General features: G+C 49.7%; 1 protein-coding gene across 1 annotated transcript in view; it reads left to right on the top strand.

Annotated features, from left to right (window-relative positions):
- Positions 1-2,318: 2,318 nt before the first annotated feature.
- The window catches only part of CPXM2 (carboxypeptidase X, M14 family member 2), a 129,535-nt gene continuing 108,846 nt past the window's right edge, over positions 2,319-23,007 (top strand). The window contains exons 1-2 of the mRNA XM_038579021.1: positions 2,319-2,631; positions 12,174-12,272. Coding sequence (XP_038434949.1) covers positions 2,319-2,631; positions 12,174-12,272 — 412 coding nt within the window. The remainder of the gene's footprint in view (positions 2,632-12,173; positions 12,273-23,007) is intronic.

The raw sequence follows: 23,007 nt of genomic DNA, 5'->3' as shown, positions 1-23,007 counted from the left end.
GGTGGAGCCTGGGCATCTGCATGTTTAGCAAGCCCTGGGGGCTCCGACGGAGTTGGTGCAGGGTGCCACCCTGTCTGGGTGGGCTCCAGGTCCCTTCTGGTGAGGATTCTAGGCAATCCTCATGCTTGGGCTTCATATAGCTAGCTGCAACTTCTGAGTGCATCACTTGTTGCTGTTTTGCCACTGAAGCCCTGATTTGTTGTCTGGAGGGTCTGGCTTCAGATTAAAGAGCTCCATATGAGTGAGCCCTGGGGATATATCAGGGGTGAGCATGGGCCAGGATACACAGGGGCTCATGAACCGGGCCCAACCAGGCCTATGTGGAGAGTGGTGGGAGGGAAGGGGGCCCTCCTCCTCTGTCACTCTGGAGACCTCTGCTGGCTCTGGATTCCGGAATTTTCAGCAGATGTGGGGCCTGTTGATAGTCAGGTGCAAGGCTTCCTGGCCCTTAGAGACAGGGCAGGGTCCTGCCTCAGCCTGTAGCCTCCTATTCTCACTCTGGCCATTCTCTTTGGTCTGTGGCCTGGGACCCCAGAAGACCTGTGTTAAAGGATGGTCTAGTTAGTCGGCCTGTGTGGGGACAATGAGAGAAAATGAGGTGGCAGATGGAGAGGCCAGTGGCGGAGGATGGCAGCTGCCTGGCCCAAGCACTGCCCACTGTGTAGGCTCATAAGTGAGACACCAGGGAAGTGCGGAGGCCTTGCCCGGATGCCCAGATTCAGCTCAGTGGTATCCTAGGATGTCTGGTCCCAAGGGGCTGGGAAGGTGCTAGCTCAGTCCATCCCTGGGGTAGACAGAAGGCCCCTAAAGACCTCCCTAGCTGAATCCTCGGGACCTGTGAGTAGGATACATGGCAAAAATGAATTGTACAGATGTGACTGAAGTCGATATTTTAAGAGGGGATTATCCTGGATGACCTGGGTGGGCCCATCTAATCACAGGGGCTCTGCCGCCAACTGGAAGGAGGGAAGATGTAGATGGGGGAAGTCAGAGAGATTTGAAGCCATGGATGTGGAGGGGGTACTCAGTGTGCCAGTGCTGGCTCTGAGGTGTCAGGCCCACATAAAAGGACCAGAGAGAAGCTGCTAGAGCTCCTTATGGAAAGTGTGAGAAGGAATGCAGGCAGGCAGGGGCAGTCAAGACTGGCGGTGCTGACGGCCAGCAAGTACTGACCGCTTCCGCCTGGTGGAACTGAACTGCACCCCATGTGAACCTGAAAGCAGGTTCTTCCCCAGACGCTCCACGGGGGAGGGCAGCCTGCTGATTTTAGTCTAGCGACCCAGCTCACACTTCTAACCTGCAGAGCTGTTAACATAACAAATACGGGTTGTTCTAAGCCTCTGAATTTGCAGTGGTTTGTAACAGCAGCGATAGGAAAGCCCCGCAGGCTTCCATTCTCCAGTCCCAGCCCGAAGGACCAAAACAAAGTGGTCCAAGGACAGAAGCACTTTCTCAGAAGAAGTTAGCAAGCTCCCTGCCAACTAGAAGACCCCCCCCCTCCGCCCCCGCCCCTGCCCCTGGGCAAACCCTACTCCTTGGACCAACCAAATGTCCTCTGTGACTTTCAGGATGGCAGCCCTGGAGTAACTCCGCTTTCTGCTTTCTCCGTCTTGTCCCACAGAGGCCCTGTCTCAGGAGCTGGGGCCCTCCAGGGTCACGGAAACTTGACTACCCCGGACTCTGGGGACTCGCGGGGCCTCAGGAATTCCTTATTCACAGTTCCTGAAATAGGATCATGGTCAAGCTGAGCGAAAAACGGTTGTACGGCCTAGTGGAGAGCCGGTGCCCGGTGTGGGGCCAGGGACGAGAAGGGGTCGGGAGAGCTGGAAGCGAGGCTTGGGCCACCAACTCGCTCGGGGACGCGGGGCCATCCTTTGAGCTGGCGGGGCCGCGCGCGTCCCACCTGCGAGCCCGCCCGAGCTTCCTCCTGGGCGGAAACCCCTTGGAGACTGTGGGGACGCAGGCGGCCAGCGGGCAGCTCCCCGGCCGGCGTCGGGGCGGCGGGACGGGGCAGGCTTGGGGCCGGCGGGGCGGGGACCGGGCCGACACCTGCCGCCCGCGGGCCTCGGGGTCAGCGCGCGGGGAGGGCAGGCGGGAGGGCGGGGCCGGCCCCCTGCGCCCGCCCCCGGCCCGGCCCAGCCCGGCCCAGCCCAGCCCCGCGGGCCGGCCACACGCGCCCCGGCCGCCGCCTCCCGCGCCCCGCGCCCCGCGCCCCGCGCTGCCCTCCGGCCCCCGCCCCCGCCCCGCCGCCCGCGCCCGCCGCCCGCCCGGCGCTCCCGGCGCCCGTGACCCTGCCCGGGGCGCGGGGCGGAGCGGGCATGGCCCGCCGGGGGGCCGCCGCGCTGGCCCTGGCCCTGGCCCTCGCGCCGCTGGCGGTGGTCCTGGCCGCGCTGCGCGCCCAGGGCGCGGCCCTGCAGGCCCCGGACCCCCACGCGCAGGAGACCTGGAGCCGCGAGCCCTACTACGCGCGCCGGGAGCCGCGGCCCGAGCCCTTCCCGCCGCCGCTGCCCGCGGGGACCGGGGCCGGGGGGCGGGAGCCAAGCCCGGCCGAGCCCAGGCCGCCCCAGAAGGCGACCAAGCCCAAGAAGGCGCCCGGGACCGACAGGTTGGCTCCGCAGACGCCGCCGCCAGGTAAGGAACTGGGCGCGCGGGGCCCGAGGGGTGCCCGTGGCCGCGCGCCTGCCCCTGCGGCGGCTCCCGGGCCGCTGTGTCGGGGACCCCGGAGCCCGCGACCCCCCGTGACCCCCCGCGACCCCCCGCCCCGCGCCCCGGGGCTGGGAGCCCGCGCACGCGGAGGGACCGAACCTCCCGGACGGCCTGGGCCCCGCAGGTGGAGGCGGAGCCGCGCGGCCGGAGCGGCACGGACCGGGCTGGGCAAGGCGCTTTCTGCCCGACGCCCCTTAAAGCCTTCCCGCAGGGCGTTTGCTTGGGAGTGAGTGTAGGGTCTGGCCTCGTGAAGGGCTGGCCTGCTTTGGCACAGAGGCCTCCTGGGGGAGAGCTCAGCAGGGAGCCTTTCCCGAGCAGGCGCCCCTCTCCGCCTCTCCGCTCCCTCCCGCTTCCTGGGGTCCCCCCCCCTGGGCCCCGACGGCACAGCCCCTGGCGGGGAGGCTCCAGCGCCCGTGGGGAGGGCGCTGCAGATGGAGGGGAAGCCCGCGGCCTGGCAGCCTGCAGCGCCAGCCTCCCTCCCAGCCGCGCACACCCTCCTCTCATCCATCGCCCCTGCCAGCCCTGTCTTGGCAAATGACTTCCATTCGGTTTCACTCCTTGCAAAGGGGAGCGGGGAGACTTTCTCTTAATTGTTCCAAATGTTCTTTGCTCAAATTGCAGAGGGCTGTGGTCCTAGGATTTCAGGACTGGGGAGCGTGCAGGACTGTGGCCAGATTCCCCGGCCTCCTAAATGGCCTTCCTTGAAAGGAGATCCATGCTGGTGGCACCATTACGGGCTCCTGGCGCGCAGGGAGGGATTGCTTTTGTTTGGTTCAACTCTTGAGAAAGTCAGCAGGAGGCAGCGTGGGGCGGGGGGAGGTGGGGACACAGGACTCCTGAGGGTGTGCACCCAGCTCAGCAGCCGCTCTGCGCATGTGTGGAGGTGGGGGGCGACCTGCCAGGCTTCGCTGGGTGAGCAGCTTGCGGATGGGCAGGCAGTTCTGTGAGTTGTGTAACCTTCAACAGAACCATCCAGAATTTCCCATATCTTCTGGGGAATCATGGGAATTAAGATGTGTCAAACCACAGTGGTTTGATGGCAGAGGGATGAGGAGACAGTCCCGTTTGTAGAGCATCTGCTGTGCCTGTTAGGAGCTCGAGGTACAACTGTCTCATCTACTCCTTTCAGTGGCTCTGAGGGAAGGGTGTTCTTTTTCTTTTACAGATGAGGAACCGTAGGCGCTGACAGTTTAAGTAACTTCGTGTCGCTCTCTGGCTTGGGAAATTTGAAAGCCCTTCTGTGCTTCAGGGCCTTTTGTGTTTGGTAGTTTGAGTCAGATTTGCATGTGTTTTTGGTTTTGGTGTCTGCTGTGTGATTAGTGCAGTGCTGGGCTGGTGGGAGGGAGACACGTATGTCGGGTTCTGGGGCTTGGTGCGGGGAGGGCAGGGGGAAGGTGGAGGGAGCCCCGGACTGAGCCTGGAGACCACGCTTACTACCCAGGTCTGGGGCTCTGCACTCAGCTTCCTGGGACTTGGTGTCTTCACCTTCAAAGGAAGCCTGTACCTGCTACCTCTCTTTGCCTGGTCAGTCGCTTTAAAAGCTTTTCCACAAAAGCTTCCAGTGTGTTCGCTGATAGCTGTGCTCGTCCACTCATCTGCAGGTGCTTACCAAGAACCTGTTCAACACCAGGTGCTGGGTGAGGTCCTGGGGCGGAGAGCACGGGTCGTCCTCTGCCCCTGTTACCATGCAGAGGTTGGTGGGGAGGCGGGGGCGGGGGGCTTTGAAAAAGTCATCACAGTGCTGAGGGCTGGGTCACTGAACCCCAAACTGGAAAAAAGTCCTTGGAAATTCCAGAGACTCAGCTTCAAGGCATTCTGGGAGAGCTGCTTCCCCAGGCCTGCCACTCTTTCTCATGACCTGGGTTGGCTTTTAAGAGCCCCCCCCCCCCCCCGCAGCTAGGACAAGCAAGGTGGGACACTTATCCCAGCTTAAAACTCCTGTCCTCCTTTTTCCCCCTGTTTTTGGATGTTTGGCCAGTGGAACCCTCCATCCCTGGACCCTTAAGTGGAGGAGACTGGTTTAAGAATGCCTCCATCTGGGACGCCTTGAGGGGTCATCAGTTGAGTGTCTGCCTTTGGCTCAGGGTGTGATCCCGGGGTCCTGGGATCGAGTCCCACATCGGGCTCCCCACAAGGAGTCTGCTTCTCCCTCTGCCTGTGTCTCTGCCTCTCTTTCTATGTCTCTCATGAATAAATAAATAAAATCTTTTTAAAAAATGTGGAGTGGATATCACATGTTGACATTCTCCTGGAGGTGGCTGGGACAGCTGAATCCTTTGGTTAATTGAGGCCATTGCATTTTTCCATGAGGGGCTGACAGATTCCCAGAGAAACAGAGCTCTGATATGCTCAAGAGAGAGGGATCTTTTTTTTAAATTTTTTATTCATTTATTTATTTTTTTATTTATGATAGCCACAGAGAGAGAGAGAGCGAGGCAGAGACACAGGCAGAGGGAGAAGCAGGCTCCATGCACCGGGAGCCCAACGTGGGATTCGATCCCGGGTCTCCAGGATCGCGCCCTGGGCCAAAGACAGGCGCTAAACCGCTGCGCTACCCAGGGATCCCGATCTTTTTTTTTTTTTTAAAGATTTTATTTATTTATTCGTGAGACACACACACACACACACACACAGAGGCAGAGACCTGTATGTGTGTGTGTGTGTAAGTTCTCTGCAGTTTTTTCACATGTACCGATTTCTGTACCACTCTTACCATCAGGATACAGACCTAAGGACCTCTTATTTGTTTACTTATTTATTTTATTTTGAGAGAGAGTGCACTAGAGAGCACAAGCTCAGGTGGGAGCAGAGTGAGAGGGAGAAGCAGACTCCCCGCTGAGCAGGGAGCCTGATGTGGGGCTCTATCCCAGGACCCTAGACCCTAGCAGATGCTCAACCGACTAATCCACCCAGGTGCACCTGAGCGCCTCTTTTTTTTTTTTTTTTTTTAGATTAAATGGGACTCACTATTGGACAGTTTCTGAGGTCCTCATTGTGAACATCAGTTAATCCCAAAATTTCAGGACTTGGAGGAAACCACGTGGTCATTGCATGCAGATTCTGGTTCACTGTAGGATTCCAGCACTGGGCTGTCTCATCTCTACTCACATACTTCCACCAATGGGCTCTTCGCACCTCGTTCACTGGATGAACAGTATTGATTGCTAGAGTGTTCTTTTGTCTAGAGACCTGACTACCTGCTTCTTTCTCATTCCATTTATTCAGCTGTTGCTAGCCAAATTCAATAGTTTCTAGGTCTTTGCAGTTGGAATGCTTTGGGATCCAGAGACTGAGTCCCAGGTCCCCACTTTCCGTGATCCCAGCACAAGGAATAATATAGGGACCGCGTTTTTGGCATGTGGGTAGATTTAGGGTGTACTTACCTTGTATGTCATCTCCAAATTGACGAGCTTGGTTTGTAACCATACTTCTGGGAGAGGATAAAATGGAACAGAGAAGTAAACCGTAGTTGATAAAAGTCATTTACCTTTTCCCTCCCAAGTGGTGGTAAGAAACAAACAGGCCAATAAACCAGACCCTAAACTGGTGACCTGAAAACTTTTTTCTTCCCCCTCCATTGGGCCTTGGGTTACTTTGGGGTTCCTGCTTGTTTGTTTGTTGCTCTCCTCCAGGGCTGGTGGGAATGCGCCACTGTTTGGAGTATGGGCACGCCCGCATCACACCCGTGGTCCTGGTCCATAGTCTGGAGCCCGTGGAATGTGCAGAGTGGGCGGCGAGCCACGTTTGTTTGTATGTCTGTGCCCAGAATCAGCGAGTTTGGGTTTTATACTCTGCAGTGCCCCCGCCGCCGGGGGAAATAACCAAAGGCTTGTTATTTGAGCATATGTGGTTGTAAACAAAGCCCTTTCTGTTGTGTCCTGCAGGCCATTTGCTGGAAAGGGCCTCACTTTTGAGCTTTGCCTGGTCTCTCTTCAGAGTGTCTTGCTGTGTTTGGCCTTTGGATGGAAACATCTTCTCTTGGGCAGAGCTGGAGTGTGAAGATCAGGAGAATGTTTTTGTCAGTCTTCCGCTGTATTTTAAAAGCAATCACAGTGCTCTCAGCACATGTGAACAAATAGCAAAAACTCTTTACATCAGGATATTATATACTCACTAGAAGAATTAAATCCAAAGTGTCCAGATAAACCCCCTACAGAACCCTGAGGGAAAGGACATTTAATAAAAATAGGTTGCTTGAGGGGTGCCTGGGTGGCCCAGTCAATTAGTGTCTACCTTTGGCTCAGGTTGTGGTCCTGGGGTCCTGGGATCGAGTCCCCTGTCAGGCTCCCTGCTCATGCTCACTCTCTCTTTCTCTTTCAAATAAATAAATAAATAAAATCTTAAAAAAAAAATGTTGCTTGATGTGCATCAGCCAGCAGCTTTCTAAGACACCACCTCTCTTTCCAAGATGCTTTCCAAAGTCAACTATTCAGGCTGACATGCCCCTTGCCCATGCCCGTGGTTCCAGAAAACAGGGTCTGTGTGTGGATAATGAAGGGGAGACACTCCCATGGTAGCGGAAGCTGGGCTGGATGCTGTGGTTCTTAAAACTAGCCATCGTGTTCTCTGCGTGTCCCCGGTGTCCATGGCTACCAGATCTCATGGTGGATGGTACCTTCAGGGCCAGGACAAGGGGGGGCCAGGGCCTCCAAGGCTGGAGTGTGGAGGTGAGGTTCTCCTTCAGATATCTCCAGTGGGCCAGGGAGCCTGAGCACTCAGCCTTGGCATCTCCAGCAAGGCCTCTGCCCTCTGTGGCCTTCTGAGGTCCCTGCCACCATAGGTGCCACTCTGGGATCATGAAACCCATGAAATTAGTGTATCTTTGGATGACCAGGGGGGAAGGGCTGGTGTCTTTAACTGGCTGGCATCCAGTTGGCTAAGCATCCAGGCATCATAGAATGGTTGAGAGGGGCACAAAACACCTCCCGAATGTTAATTTAAGACTCCAGTGTCCAAGATTTTTATGAAATACTCAATCACACAAAGTACATGTCATCGTTTGGCAGTTTGTTCAGGATTCAGAGAGAGCCGGGACCAAAGTTGGCTCTGCCATTCATGGGCGCGTGTGACTTCTCCAAGCCTTGGATTCTTTGCTGACACGGGAATGATGATAAGCCACGTTTCCAGAGGTGTGACAGGTCAACTTCCAGCCTCCCGCCCTCGGAGACATGGTTCAGGGACACCTTCTACTCAGTTCCCCATAGTCTCCAGCCCGGCTGAGTCCCAGGGGGTCCTGCTCAGCACCCGAATTCCTGGAGTTTCCTTTTTTGGGTCTTTCTCTCTCCACTCTTCATGAAGTCCCCTCCCAGATACACTCCTGCACCTAAGGCTGCATCTCGGGCTATTTCCAGATGGAACCTAAACCGAGACAGGCAAGTGCCAGCGGTGCCCTCCCCAGCACCTGGCACATCCCCAGCTACTGCTCTTAAGTGTGGTGGCTCTAGAAGAGCAAAGGGCTTCTTATTTGGCTGCAAGTCAGGAAGGCATCTGCTGCTGCATGGGACCTGGGAGCGGCTGGCCCTCATGCCCCTGGGCCCTGGTGGAGACCAAGTCTGCACAAAAGGCTGGTCCAGAGAGCACAGGATGGCCAACCAGTTTCCCTGGGAAGACACCGCTGACGGGGGAAGGGGAAAGCTTTTGCTTGATTGGTTGATTGGCTGATTTTGGCCTGGATCTGGAAAAAGTACTTAGAAAACTATACTCGTGCCCCCATCTCCATCCCAGACCTTCAAGGTCACTGATTAATGGAAGCAAGTGTCTCATTCAACCACTCAGCCTGCCTTTCAGGATCTATCCGGTCTCCCGATTCTTGTTTCCATCAGTAGCTTGACTTTCTCAGAACTGCCTAAGACACAGGCTGTCCCTCCCTGTGTCATGGCCCTTCTCCTGCTCACACCCACATGGAGCTCCCATTTCTGGCCACTTCTGCTGAGGCTTTTCCATTCACCTGCGAACTCCTGCTGGCTCCCGTGCCTGAGGATCCCCTGCAGACGTGCATGTGTGGTGCTGCTTTGGAAAGCTGTAATTATTGTCTGGCCTGTGAATCTGCATTCCCGGGGAGCTCCGGAGAACCTGCAGAGTGTTTGGGAGAGGCTTTCTTCTCCTGTGGGTTCCTTAGCAAGAGGCAGGAGAGGAGCTTAGGGCCCTGGGCTGAATCCTTCACGAGACAGAGTGCAGATGCTGTTGGGCTGGAATTTCCTGGGGAAAATGCAAATATGCAGCAAAGAATTTTTTCGGTTTCTGGGGGGTTGCTACTGTAAGCTCCTTGTATAAAGAGGGGAAAAAAATAGTTTCCTATCAACCAAGAAGCACGATGTTTATCGCCATAGACCAGAATAGAACATGTGGCCCGCATCGGCACTCCGCTTGCTACTTTTAAGGAATTCAGTTTTGTCACGCAGCCCAGATGGGGTTCTTGATTTCCTTCTCTGTACACTACTTCCACTGTGCTTTCTTCTTTCATCTCTGCAGACCGTATGTTGCTTTTCTCGCTGTAAGAGACGATGGGCCTGGGGAGGGCCCTGCCTCAGAGTCAGCTTCTGGCTCTCCCGCCTCGTGGCTCTGGCACTGACCTCGGAAGGGCCTCCTCTCCCTCCATGCCTCAGTGTCCCCATCTGCAACTCCATGTTCGTAGTGAGCTTCCTGCCCTCACTGGGTGCTTGCCGAGTCCCAGCGTGGTAATGCCCAGGAAGATGCCACCTTGCAGGTTGTGAATCGTGCTCTACGCATGAGCCGTGGGTCTTCAGCAGGTGGAATGGGGCTTTGTGATGGGGGCTTGATGGCAAATCAGTGATGGAAGGACAGACCCTGTCTTTTGTTGGGTGGTTGCTGCAGACCACACACCATCCTAAGCGCTTGACATATATTGTTTGACCCTGCATCACTTCTACCGAGGCAGGTGCTTGTCTTGTTGATGAGCAATGGTGAAGTGGGGCCCCTGAGGACACGCCGAGGTCAGTGCAGTGGCAGGGCTGGGATGGGATCTGCGGGCCCATGATGAGCTGGAACCACGTCCCCTGTCTCTGCTTGTCTGCCAGCCCCTCTGGGATCCTGTTCCCCACATGTCAGTCCCCCCGGGGAGTCAGACTCCCAGGGCTTTGAAATCTGCCCCTCAGCTGGGCCTTTACTGACTCCCCAGAACTGCTTGGGGACATTTGTGTCACGAGATCCGATGCACGGGAGGTGAGCCTGACGGTGTCACCGGGCCATGCTTTTTGACTCTCACTCCTGTGTTGGGACAGGGGCTCCAGAGAGGTTGCCCTGCGAGAGAGAAGGCTTGCAAACCAATGGCCGACTTCTGGGGAGGATTGGGTTGGAACATTCTTTTCCAGAACTTTGGCTTTTTCCTCATGTATTTTGTAAAACTTTATTCCCCCTTAATATCTTATCTTTCTGCCAAATCAGACTCCACACTCTTAAAGGTTATAACACCAGCTTTTCTGAACAGTCAGGATCTTTACAGAGCCCCAGCCAGGCCCTTTCAGAAGGGACCATCTTTGCCATCTTCGGAGGTCACCGGCCATGACCTTCCATCCCACAGAAGTGGGACAAATGCTGAGGTGACATCAGGCTGATGTCAGATGCTCCTGGGTCCTCTGGGTCAGCTCTCTGCCTCTGGCCTTTCCAAACATTTTTTTTTGACTTTTTGGACCCGAGGGGGACACTTCCATGAAAAATGAATGATACTCCCAGCAGACACCACCCCAGAACATGATGGAGAGAGCATTAGTCTTGGCTGGACGCAGTGTGGCCTTTGAATTTTTTTGAAGATTTAGGGTTTTCTTGATAAGTATCTTTTTTGGGGGGCAGGGGAAAGACTGTAGAACAGCCTGAAATGATTCATTAATTGGCACACAGTCCACTAGATGTTTTTGGTATTTCAACTTGATTTTTAAAGTCCAAGCTAAGTATCCTTCTCCTGCCCCTCCTCTTATTTTTGTCTGTTTATCATTCAGTGAGTCATTAGTATGTCCATTCACTCATTCATCACAGCTTACACCGGACTCCAGAGACAGAGCAGTAAGCAAAACCAGACATAGTCCCTTCCCTCACGAACAGAGCAACATATGTCATGTGCATGCGATGCTGCTGCCCAGCACAGGTGTGTGAGACCTGCAGTGGGGGCTGCTGGTACCCCACCCAGGCCCTTGCCTGCAGGTATACCCATGTCCCAGCCACTGGGGTCTTGACTGTGATGGCTCATGGCTGATCCCTTCTCTGGAATATTGCCCCTGGAAGCTTGGTTCTCACTCCCCAGTTGGTCCATCTGTAGCACAGAGGCTAAGCAGCAGTAGGAAAGGTGGCTTCTTGTCTCCAAGTGGAGACAATGCTGTGTGTAGTTTCTGTTGAAGAGGTCCCCATGGGATCAAGCTGAGTCAACCTCTGGCTGAGAAGGAAGACAGCCTTATTTAGCTCCTTCCTCTGCCCTATCCTGCTTCTCCCTCCCCTTTCCTTTTAGAGCCCTCCTCCAATATACCCCATGCCACTGAACCCCTGCATCAAGCTCTGCTTAGAGGCAACTCGCCCCAAGACAGATGCTGTCAGAGCCCATCAAAGGAGGCATTGATTTAGCTGGGGAGTTCAGGAAAGCCAAAAGAGGAGATGCCAGAACTGAGATTTGAAAGATTAGCAGGAGTTAATTAGACAGAGGTGAATGCAAGGGTGCTCCAGGAGGAGGAACAGCATGTGCACTGAAGGCTGCGAAGAGGCCAGTGTTTCAGAAGTAGAGGGAGCTCAGTGTGAGAGGAAGCCGAAGAGGCCAGGGGCATGGGCAGGTAGCCTTTCTAGGCCCTAGTAAGGATCTCTCCAATTGGTGGGGGCATCCTCACCCCTCACTCCCACCCCCAGGTACCCAGCCAGGACCCTTGGAGAGAATTGGAAGGTGGAACCCAGCATGGTGGGAAACGCTAGCTCTGGGGTCAGAAGTCCAGATGGCCAGGTCCTTTTTATCAATTAGGTGTGTTATCACTTTCTGGGCCCCAGAGTGGGTCAAAGTACTGCCACAGGGTATTTTTGCAGTCTTAGAACACCGAAGACCTGCACAGATACATTGTCTTTATGAGTAGTTCTTTCTTTTTTTAAAAAAAAAATCAACTTTACTTAATTTCAATTAAATAATATATCGTGTATTGTTAATTTGAGAGGTAGAGTTCAGTGATTCATCCCAGCATTCATTGTATCACATGCCCTCCTAATGCCCATCACCCAGTTACCCCCTCCCCTCCCCCTCCAGTGACCCTCAGTTTGTTTCCTATGGTTAAGAGTCTCTTACGGTTTGTCTTCCTCTCTGAAGGGTTTATTTCCCCGGGTGTTGGGCATAACACACTTCATCTCCTAAAACCTCCAGCACCTCATGGTCCAGGGTGCCGTCCCTGGGGACAGGGGATGCAGGAGACGATTGAGCTCTCACCGTCTTGGGAGGACTCTGACATATGTGGAAGTAAAAGCATTTCTCTCCTTCTTTTTAGGTAAAAATAGCAACAGAAAAGGCGTGAGAACCAAGAGCTCCGAGAAAGCTGCCAGCGATGATCACGGCATTCCGGTGGCCCATGACGATGTCAGAGAGGGTGAGTGAAGCTCTGCAGAGAACCTCCTGCTGGTTCTATCACCGGCCCAGGGAGGGCAGAGGCCCCTGGTGCAGCTGGCAGCTATAGATCCCCCTGGGGCTGCCTCTCAAGCCTCTTCTTTGACATTATCGTTCCTGGATGAGAACATTCTGAGCTGCTTGCTCCCCTGCAGTGCATGGTAACCCACAGCCACCTTTTCTGCACTGGCTCACCTGAAGTCATTTCTGAATCTCCTGGGACCTTAGGTTGCCTTCCTGGCCCTTCTCCCACTCAGCCCCAAAACAATCTCATTTCCTTTCTTGTGGGGCCTCATAGCTGCCCATGTCCATGGGGTGTACATTTCTTATCTCCCAACCAGACCCAGAGGCCTCTGGAGTCAGAGAGCCAGTCTTCTGTTTACAAACCACATAATGCTAGTCTTGGGATCTTACTCTCTCATATAAATATTAGTGTTTAAATTACTTACCTCAGGATGGTGGAAGCCATTAGTTCTAGATGCCTACCTAGGCCAACTCTGGCCCACTTGCAATAGCTCTTACTATGACTGACTATTAGCATTACTGTTACTGTATCTGTATTACCTTAAGCTCTGGTATCCAGGATCGCACTTCTGCTAATGCTGATAGCGAGCCTTTCTTAAGTGCTTCCGTTCTCAGAAGCTTAAGGCTAAGATCCTGGGCCTTATATTTGATACCTCCCAATGCTTCCCTGGGTGTGGTGGACATTATTGGTGTCATCATCACCGTTATCCACATTTTATGGATATAGAGGGTGAGATTTGGTGGTATGTGCCACGTGCCTAAGGCTATGCGAACAGAGGCAGAACAGGGGTTTGAACCCAAGATTTTCTGGTTCTAGACTTTCCGCCCAGCAGCACAGCTGCTTAAATAAACACAGCATTTCACAAATTTGCATGTACGGGAGGCAGGGTCCGTTGTCAGCTGCTATGTGAGGCTGTATAACGTGTCACAGAGTCGATTGTCATAAGGGAATTATGTGTTCCCTTAGGCATGATGTAGTGGTCAGGGGCTATGTTTCTTTTCTTTTCTTTTCTTTTCTTTTCTTTTCTTTTCTTTTCTTTTCTTTTCTTTTCTTTTCTTTTCTTTTCTTTTCTTTCTTTCTTTTCTTTCTTTCTTTCTTTCTTTTTCTTTCTTTCTTTCTTCTTTCTTTCTTTCTTTCTTTCTTTCTTTCTTTCTTTCTTTCTTTCTTTCTTTTAAATGATTTTATTCATTTATTCATGAGAGACATAGAGAGGGAGGCAGAGACATAGGCAGGGGGAGAAGCAGGCTCCCTGTGGGGAACCTGATGTGGGACTTGATCCCAGGACCCCGGGATCATGGCCTGAGCAGAAGGCAGACTCTCAACCACTGAGCCACCCAGTGCCCCCCGGGGGTGGGGAGGTCTGTGTTTCTAACCGAAAACTGGCCATCAAAGAAATCATATGAATGACCAACAGTACATCCTAAAATAAAAAGAGAAACTCAACGACCGTGAACTTCTACAACCACTTACCAAATGAGCATTATATTCCATCTTAAAGCGGGCAGGCATGTACTATACCCATTGCCATCAGGAGGACCCAGCATATTGGGGAAGAGTGTGTGTTGAGGACACGTGTGATGCGGGGCTGTGCTTCTGCTTGTTCAGCCTGGTGAACCCTGCTGACCTTTGGGGTCTCGATGGAATGGGTAGTGATAAGACTTTCACCTCGGGTGGGCCTTGGGCATGGCTTTTGTTCCCTTGTCCAGGCAAGCTGATCAAAACACCAGCTGTTCCTTTAGGATCACAAATGCCACAGGGTACCGCAGCTTCCAGTGCTGGCCTGCCCTCTCTGTGCACTTGCTGTCATCCTATCTGGACCTCAGAGTCTTTTACTATCTTGTTAATTTTTAAGTGCTTTAAATAACAAATATTTTGTCTAGGTCTTTTTTTTTTTTTTTTTTTTTTGGTTTAGCACAGGGGTTGGTTTGAATTATTTTAGTTATTCATTACCAGAATTGGAAGTCATTCAAATTTGGGGAGGCATTTTCAAAAAGATTTTTTAAGGCCCATTTCTTTACACACACACACACACACACACACACACACACACACCAGCCCACTTAGAATTGTTCCCATGGCCTCAGAGTTCTGTCTAAATGGGCTGGGGTCCCTGGTCTCCAGGGCAGCCACCGGGGCTCTGATTCACTGAGTGCACTACAAGTGACTTTGGTCTATGAAATTTCTTTACATTTCTCCTCCATTAAAACAAAATTGAGGAATTAGGCATCACCTGGGAGGGGAGAGAAGCTGTGTGTGGGGGGCGTGACAGGCAATAGGGATGGGAGAGAATAGGACTTCAGCCATGGAGGTGGTGTGCATGGAGGCAGGTAGCAAGCAGTCAGGAACACCTAATGAAGGGGTGTTCATTAGGCAGGGGTGCCTGGGGGGTGGTGCGGGGTGGCATGGGGCCTCAGAGGTACAACCGGGCACTCTCAGCCTCCATTCTGTCTCTGCTCAGGTCTCCCTGGGGGAACCTGCTGGAGAGGCAGCAGAATGAAGGGGTTGGGTAGCAGGTGGAATGGATGTCACCTGCATTGTGTCCGAGGTGGCGGGTCAAGCAGATGTCACCTAAGTCATGTGCGAGGTAGCAGATGGAATAGACGTAACCTATAGGGTGTGCAAAGTGGCAGATGGAGGAGATGTTACTCGCTTCATTTTCAAGGTAGTGGGTAATACAGATACTAGCCACCAGCTGGTTATGTGAGCGGATGACACCAAGGGCTTGTGCCAGACGCAGACTCTCCCCTTAGGAGCTTTTGCTTTGAGGGAGAGAACATGTACATGGGCTGAGAAGCGTGTCAGCTCCGGCGAGCATCCAAAATGCATCTTGGAGATTGTCCTAAAATAATTGGTGCAGCTGGCTGAATTATTGCTCTAGTGCTTCAGCTTTCCTTGGGTCTGCCCCTTGGCCGTGTGACTTTTTCAGTTCCCTTCATAAGACATGAGAGCCCCCTGACTTTGGGCCGGTCCGTGTGCCTCGCTGAGTCCTGTGGAATAAGGTGGAGTGCCGGGGTGCCCGTTCTGAGCTGAGGGCTTCAGAGGATTTGCTGGTTTCTCTTTGCTTCTCAGTTCTGGCCTCTGCCTCCTTTTTGTCCCCCAGCCAGATGGGCTTGTTTCTCACACCATGTCCTGTCCTGAAACACATGGCTCACGTGTTTTTCTCCAAAGGGAACTGGACAAGCATCTAAGTCGGTGATTGAGAGAACAGCTTTGGATCAGGCTCTACCCTCACTGCCGGTGCAAGTCTGGGCAAGTCCCTAATGTCTCTATGACTCAGTTTCCTCCTCAGTAGAGTGGGGGACGAGATCCCGTTATTCTGAAGGTTCATTAGTGTCCGAAGGGCACAGCACACACAGCACACAGCACGCTCTCAGCGAGCATTAACTATGGCTTTTATTTGCCATCTGGGATTTTTTTTTTTTTTTGGTGCCTCAGTTATAGGAGTTGGCAGACATTTTAAAAGGATCAGATCGTAAATATATGGTTTATTGGCCAAGAAGCAAAATTGAGGATATTATGTCATTACTTAAATAACCATTTAAAACGTAACCATTAAAAAATACCAAACCATTCTTATTTCTTGGGCCTTACAGACGCAGGTGGTGGCCTGGATGTAGCCATGACAGGGCCTGAGGCTTGCCAAGCTCTGCCTTAGAACTTCAGTTTTCTGAGATGCTGCCTCCAGGAAGACTGCCCTGATCACCTGTCTTTCATTTTCCTACATCTCCTCCTCAGGGTCCCGGTCCCTTCCTTTCTCACATCCTAGTGATTCCTATGGCAGCCCTTCTCGTCTGTGAGGATATGAGGACTCAGAGCTTGGCCTGCTCTGATGCTTCTCGGGATACACCCAGGGCCGTCGTAGCACATGACAAGAATGTCAGACTCTTTCACTGAGCACCTGCCCTGTGCTGGAACTGGTGCTCTGTATGCTCAGGTGGATTCTTCGCGGCCCGGAGGAGCAGGGCTAGCCTCCGTAGGAAATGCTCTTTGATCTGTAGGAGAGGAACGTGATTTCCCACCATCATGGAGATAGAGTGGTTTTCCCAAAGTGATGCACGTTGGTGAACGGGATCTCCCTCATGCCTGGGCTGGGTGAGATTTGAGGCCTCAACCAGGTATCATGTTTGGGGATTGACCTACTTCGTGTGTGCGTGTGTGTGTGACACTTGAGAGTTTTTCATTGTAGCAGAGACAGTATGGTTTCTCATCCAAGCCCTTGTTGTGAGCCTTTCCCCAGGGTTGCCTGGCTGGGCGCCTTTCTGGGGCTCAGCTCTGGGCTCCCCCAGACGCCTGGCACTGCTGCAGAGGGCAGGGGAGGGAGTCCAGCGTCCTGATTCTGGAGGAGGAGTGGCCGGCATGGTCCTGGCTGCCCTAGCAGATGTGATGATACACAAGCCACATCTGTATTGCAGACCTCTTTGGAAGTGAGAGTGGAGGCAAGGGGCCAGAATCGGGATGGGATCACATCCCTCTTGGACACAGCTCGCTTGAGGAGCCTGATGGATGTGGGGCCTTGGGATACAAAGGGCTCCTCTGGGCCTTGCTAGCTCCTCCACTTTCACTGTCTCAAATGTGCCACAAAGGTTATTCTTCAGTCTCTAAGGCGAAACATGTCTCATAAGGATTTCCTAGCCTTCCCATGCAACAGGGAGATATATATTTTGTTCCTCCAATGGTTTCATGGCAGGGCCTTCACTGGGTTCGATTAGGGGTCCTGGGCTCACTGCCACCCGCAGTGGGCTGTAACCCGAGTGTCTGTTAATGCCAGGTGGGCTGTGTGGCGAGCCTGGGGCCACAGGCTGCAGAAGCCTTGGCTTGGAACCTGGGCCACAGTGGACCTGCCGGCGTTCAAATACCTCCCAGGTAAGGGGCCAGGGGCCAGGGCTCCGATGTGCTTGGGAGCACCCATGGGCTCCACTCATTTCTGTCACCCAGCTGAGCCCAGGCTTGGTTCTGGTTGACCAACAGTCACATTTGTCCATACACAGAGCAGAAATTCTAGTGGCGACTTCTTTGAGTCCATGCAATGAAGGCCAGCACACATGCTGCTGCTTCTTTTTTTTTGTGTGTGTATTTTTTATTGGAGTTTGATTTGCCAGCATATAGCATAACACCCAGTGCTCATCCCGTACAATGCCCCCCTCAGTGCCCGTCACCCAGTCACCCCATCCCCCTGCGTGCTACTTGTCATTCTGGGGACTTTGTTCCTGTCTGCCTGTCCTCTTTCTGTCTTCTCCATCCTTCTGTGATGAGCTCCTCTTCTGGAATTCCCGGTCGCTGACTCAGGATGGACTTAGCAGAAAACCGAATTTGCCCTGAGATACCCTAAAATTTAAAAAACAAAACGAGAAACTTAACTCACTTAACGTGGAAGTTGTTCTAAAATAGATTTATTTCCTGGCTTATGAAACACTTTGACTATGAAAGTAGTGGATGCTCCTTGTAGAAAATTTGGAAGATAGGGATCCCTGGGTGGCGCAGCGGTTTGGCGCCTGCCTTTGGCCCAGGGCGCGATCCTGGAGACCCAGGATCGAATCCCACATCGGGCTCCCGGTGCATGGAGCCTGCTTCTCCCTCTGCCTGTGTCTCTGTCTCTCTCTCTCTCTCTCTCTGTGACTATCATAAATAAATAAAAATTAAAAAAAAATTTTGGAAGATAAGTGAAAACAAAGGAGGCACTAAAGCAAATCCATAGTGTTATCTGCCAGGGATAACAACAGTCAACATTTGGAGTCTGTCTCTCCCATCTTGTCTGTGTGTGTGTGTGTACGTCCGTGGTGTCTATGTGTGTGTCTGTGTGTGTCCGTGTGTGTCTCTGTGTGTCTCCATGTGTGTCTGCGTGCATGCATCAGCAACACAATTACAGGTATGTGTGTAGGTGACACACACACTTTCTATAAAATTGAACTAGTCTTGTTTCGTAATCTTCTCTTCTCACTTAATGTGCTACTGTTCTGTTCTTATGTCATCAGATATTCTTTCATGACGTGATGTGAAGTGCTTTTCCATTTTATGATGGAGTCACAGCTGTTCCTCTCAGGTTGTGAAGATTTCTGTCCCCCTCTTCTGTCTGTGTCTTTGCTTACCCACTCCCTGAGGTCATGTTTCTTAGAGGAGGAACTGCATGGAGTCATCACTGCCCTCTCAGAAGGTTCATGCCAACATTTACAGTCTTTTGTCCCTTTTCTTCTCATGTATGTGTGTGTGCGTTGTTTTGTAAGAGCTCTTTATAGGTGAAGGAAAGACAAGGGACCCTCTTTATGCACTGCAGTGTACTGAGTGGAGCGCAAAGCCCACTCTCCGTTTGTTAGCTGTGTGGTCTTGGGTGTGTTATTTAACTTCTGTGTGCCTTAATTTTCTCAAATACAAAATGGGGGTACTAATTAGACATACCCATAATGATGGGGATAAATACCTACTAAGATAACTTGAATAAAGCACTTACAACAGTGACTGACAAATAGGTTCTGTTGTGTGAATTTCATCTTGGTCATTCATTTGGGCACTTGACACATTTTTTTAAAGGCCTCTAACAGGGCAGGAACACAGAATGATCTATTCCTTGAAAGGTCGAAAGAATGAGACAGGAAATTCATTTGAACTAGGCATTTCCCATCAAAGACGTTCTTTGATAAATCTACTTTCTTTCATGGTTATTGATCTGATTTTCTAATTTTGTTTTTTTAGATTTTAATTATTTATTCATGAGAGACACAGAGCAGCAGAGACACAGGCAGAGGGAGAAGCAGGCTCCCTATGGGGAGCCCAATGCTGGACTTGATCCCAGGAGCCCGGAATCATGCCCTGAGCCGAAGGCAGATGCTCAACCACTGAGCCACCCAGGCGTCCAGATTTTCTATTCTTTTAGTTAATTTGGATAAGGTTGAGTTCGAAGACATGGTCACTCTGTTGATGTATCTTCTTTTTGCAATTTATGTACTTATTTTTTGTTACTTTGTCAGCTAAACTGACATTGCTAAACTCTTATTAACTGTGTGCCATTTTTAGGTGTTTTAGAGAAGTTTTTAGATTTGGGGGTTTAGAAAAAAATGGAGGGAGAGTACAGAGACTTCCTATATATCTCTGCTCCTACTCTGGGTTCCATTATTATCAACATCTTTGCATCAGTGTGATACCTTTGTTACAAGTGATGGGAATATTGGTACATTCTTAGTAACTTGAAGTCCATAGCATGCATGAGAGCTTGCTGTTTGTGTTGTTATGTTCTGTGGGTTTTGACAAATGTATAATAACACGTAGCTACCCTAACAGTACCATACAGAACAGCTTCACTACCCTAGAAGTCCCTGGTGCCCTACCTACTAATTTCTGTTTCCCTTCCCTGAACCTCTGGCCACCACAGATCTTTTTACCGTCTTCAGAATTTTGCCTTTTCCACGATTTCATAAAATTAGAATCATATAGCATCTAGCTTTCTCATTTCTTTCATAGTCATATATGCATTTAAAGTTCCTCCATGTCTTTTCGTGGCTTGACAGCTCATTTCTTTATATCACTGAATAATATTCCATTGTCTGGCTATACCACATACATTTGTTCATCCACTCATCCATGCAGGGACATCTTGGTTGCTTCCAAGTTTCAGCAATTATGAATAAAGCTGCCATAAATATTCATGGGCAGGTTTTTGTGTGCCCATGCTTTCAACCCATTTGGGCAAATACCAGGGAGCACAATGACTGGATCATATGGCAAGATCATATTTTAAGTTTTATAAGAAACTGTCTCTTTTATAGTACCCCCACTAACCTCCCCCCAACCCCCCCCAAAAAAAACTGGAGTTACTATTTGTTCCTTTTTTTGTCCTTTCAAATGCATTCTGAAATCTTTACAATTTCTTACCACGTCCCTGATGTGATTTTCTGTGTAATATTTCGCTTTTACCGCTTCATGTGGGGTATTTCCTACTTTTATTTTGAAAAGCAGACATAGAAAAATGACATATGGTATATATGTTCTTTTAGCAAATATTTGTAAGGCCAATCCCTGTGTAACCCTCACCCGAGTCAAGAAGTAGAGTCTTGTCAATCTTATAAAGGTCAATCCTATAAAGGTGATCTCTATCCCAATTTTAACAGATAGATTTTCTTCAAAGCTTTACCACTTATGTTTGTATCTCTGAATATGTTAACCAGATTTTGAAATTTATATAAATGGAGTTATGCTGTGTATATTCAGTCATACATGTCTTATAATTTTCAATTAACATTATGTATTTGTTCCTTCATTTTCATCACTGGGTAGGGTTTCTTCATCGGACTACACATCAATTTTTTAATCCACTTCAGCTCTGATGGATATCTGACTTATTGCCAGATTCTATATTTTATGAAAAGCACTATGAAAACTCTTGTACATATATCCTAACACCAATGGACATAAGTTTCTCCAAGTATATGTATGTTTAGGTATGGAATGACTGGGTTTAGCTTCACCGTTGAACAAATGCTCAGTTGTTTCCCTCAATGGTGGGGTGGAGGGCATGCCGGTCTGACATCCTGTCAGCATTATGTAGGCTCCAGGCTTCACATTTTGAGTAACTGTCGCATGATCAGACTTTAGTATTTTGCCAATCTGGCGGGTGTATAATGGTGACTCATTGTAATTTTATTTGCATTTCCTAATTATTAATGAGGTTAAGCATCTTCTCATAGATTTATTTGCCATTTGATGGTCTCTTCTGGAGACATTTCTGTTCTATTTATTTTCCTTATAGATTTATCCATTCTGAGCTTGAATTTTGATTTTATAATGTTGGTAGCAAATATTTTTTCTATTTTTTGCTTTTCCTTCTTATGGGGTCTTAAGGAACAGAAGTCCTTAATAATATTGTAGCCAAATTTCTCAATTTTTTTCTTTTTGTTTGCTACTATTTGTGACTTGTATAAGAAATCTCTTCTTTCTCCAAAGTCATAAAAATATTTTATACTGTCTTCTAAAGCTTTCTCTTCCCTTTTTTATTTTGCATAGTTAGGTCTTCAAATACCTGGAATGGATTTTGTTTATTTATGATATGAAGTTAGAATACAATTTTATTTTTTTCCCTAATTGTTTCCCTGCTGTTTTGCATTGCTACTCTATCCATTGGGGATTAAGAGTCCGTATATGTATGGCTTTGTTTTCAGGCTTACAGTTCTTTATCATTAATTCATTTTTCTACCCATATGTGAAATATCTTACTCTCTCTCTGTCTCTTTTTAAAGACTTTGTTTACTTATTTGACACACACACAGAGAAAGGAGGATAAGCAGGGAGAAGCAGACGCCCTGCTGAGCAGGGAACTCAATTTGGGGCTTGATCCCAGGACCCTGGGATCCTGACCTGAGTGGAATGCAGATGCTTAACTGATTGAGCCCCTCAGGTACCCGCTTACTCTCTTAACTACTATAGCATTATAACAAATCATGATATCCAGTAGAGCAGGACCTAATTCTTAAAAAGTTGTGGCTGTTGTTGACATTATATGCACGTGTGTGTGTGTGTGTGTGTGTGTGTGTGTCTACACATGTATTTATGCCATACAGCCAGGTTCTTCAAATACCTTTCTGAAAACTTTTGGAATTTTGATGACAGTTGCATAGATTCCATAAATCAATTTGAGGAGAATTAACATATTTACAACATTGTCTTCTAATCCATGAACATGGTATATTTCCCCACTTGTTAAGTCTTTTAAAATATCTCCCAATAAATGGATCTTGCCCATCTTTAATAGATTTATTCTATTAGATATTTGCTATTTTGTGATGCTTTTAATTTCAGTTTTATAACTATTGCTAGTATACAGGAGGACAGTTGATTTTTCTATGCTGATTTATATCTAGCAACATTGCTAAACTCTTATTAAAAACAATTTTTATATATTTACTTGGATTTGTGTACAAAATCATAATATATGCTAAATAATGGCAATTTTGTTTTTTCTTTCCATTTCTTATACTTTTTACTTATTTTTCTTTACTTCATTGGCAAAGATTCCAGGTTAAAAATAATGGATCTTTCCATAGGTTTTAATTCTGCCTTTGGATATATAGTTATCTTAATATTTGGCCTTATTTTTTTTTAAGATTTATTTATTTGAGAGAGAGAGAGAGAGAGAGAGGGAGACTGTGTGAACATGGTGGAGAGGGGAAGAGGGAGAGGTAGATAATCTCAAGCAATCCCTACTGAGTGTGGAGCCTGACACAGGTGCCTAATTCTATGACTCTGAGACCATGACTTGAGCTGAAATCAAGAGTTGGATACCTAACCAACTGAATCACCCAGAGCCCCAGGCCTTATCTTAAATATTTTTTCTATACTTAGGATGAACAACTTCTAGGAAAAATATTTTCCTAGTTATTACATGACATCACTTTCAAAAGCACATTATTTCTTGGAGTCTTTACAGTGATACATCTCATGTTCTTTTTTGTGGAATTTTGTCCTTCAGTGATTTCATATCAGTGTTCTTTACTCATCTTTCAAGGAAGCAAAATACAGCCAGATCTCCTCCACTGGGGGGCAGTTACAGCACTTTCTCAGATCTGCAGATGTTGACCAGGTCAGCATGCAAATGACCAGTCCAGTGTTCAGTTTCAAGCAGCTCTTTATCTTCTACGTATTTTTGCTTCCCTGTGATGCTGATTTCTTTGCTGCCTGCAGTTCTTGGATACTCTTTTCTGATGGGATA

Source organism: Canis lupus, chromosome 28, assembly GCF_011100685.1.
Source record: "Canis lupus familiaris isolate Mischka breed German Shepherd chromosome 28, alternate assembly UU_Cfam_GSD_1.0, whole genome shotgun sequence".
Taxonomy (NCBI): domain Eukaryota; kingdom Metazoa; phylum Chordata; class Mammalia; order Carnivora; family Canidae; genus Canis; species Canis lupus.
The sequence above is the reverse complement of the archived record's forward strand: the minus strand, read 5'-3'. Positions and strand labels throughout refer to the sequence as shown.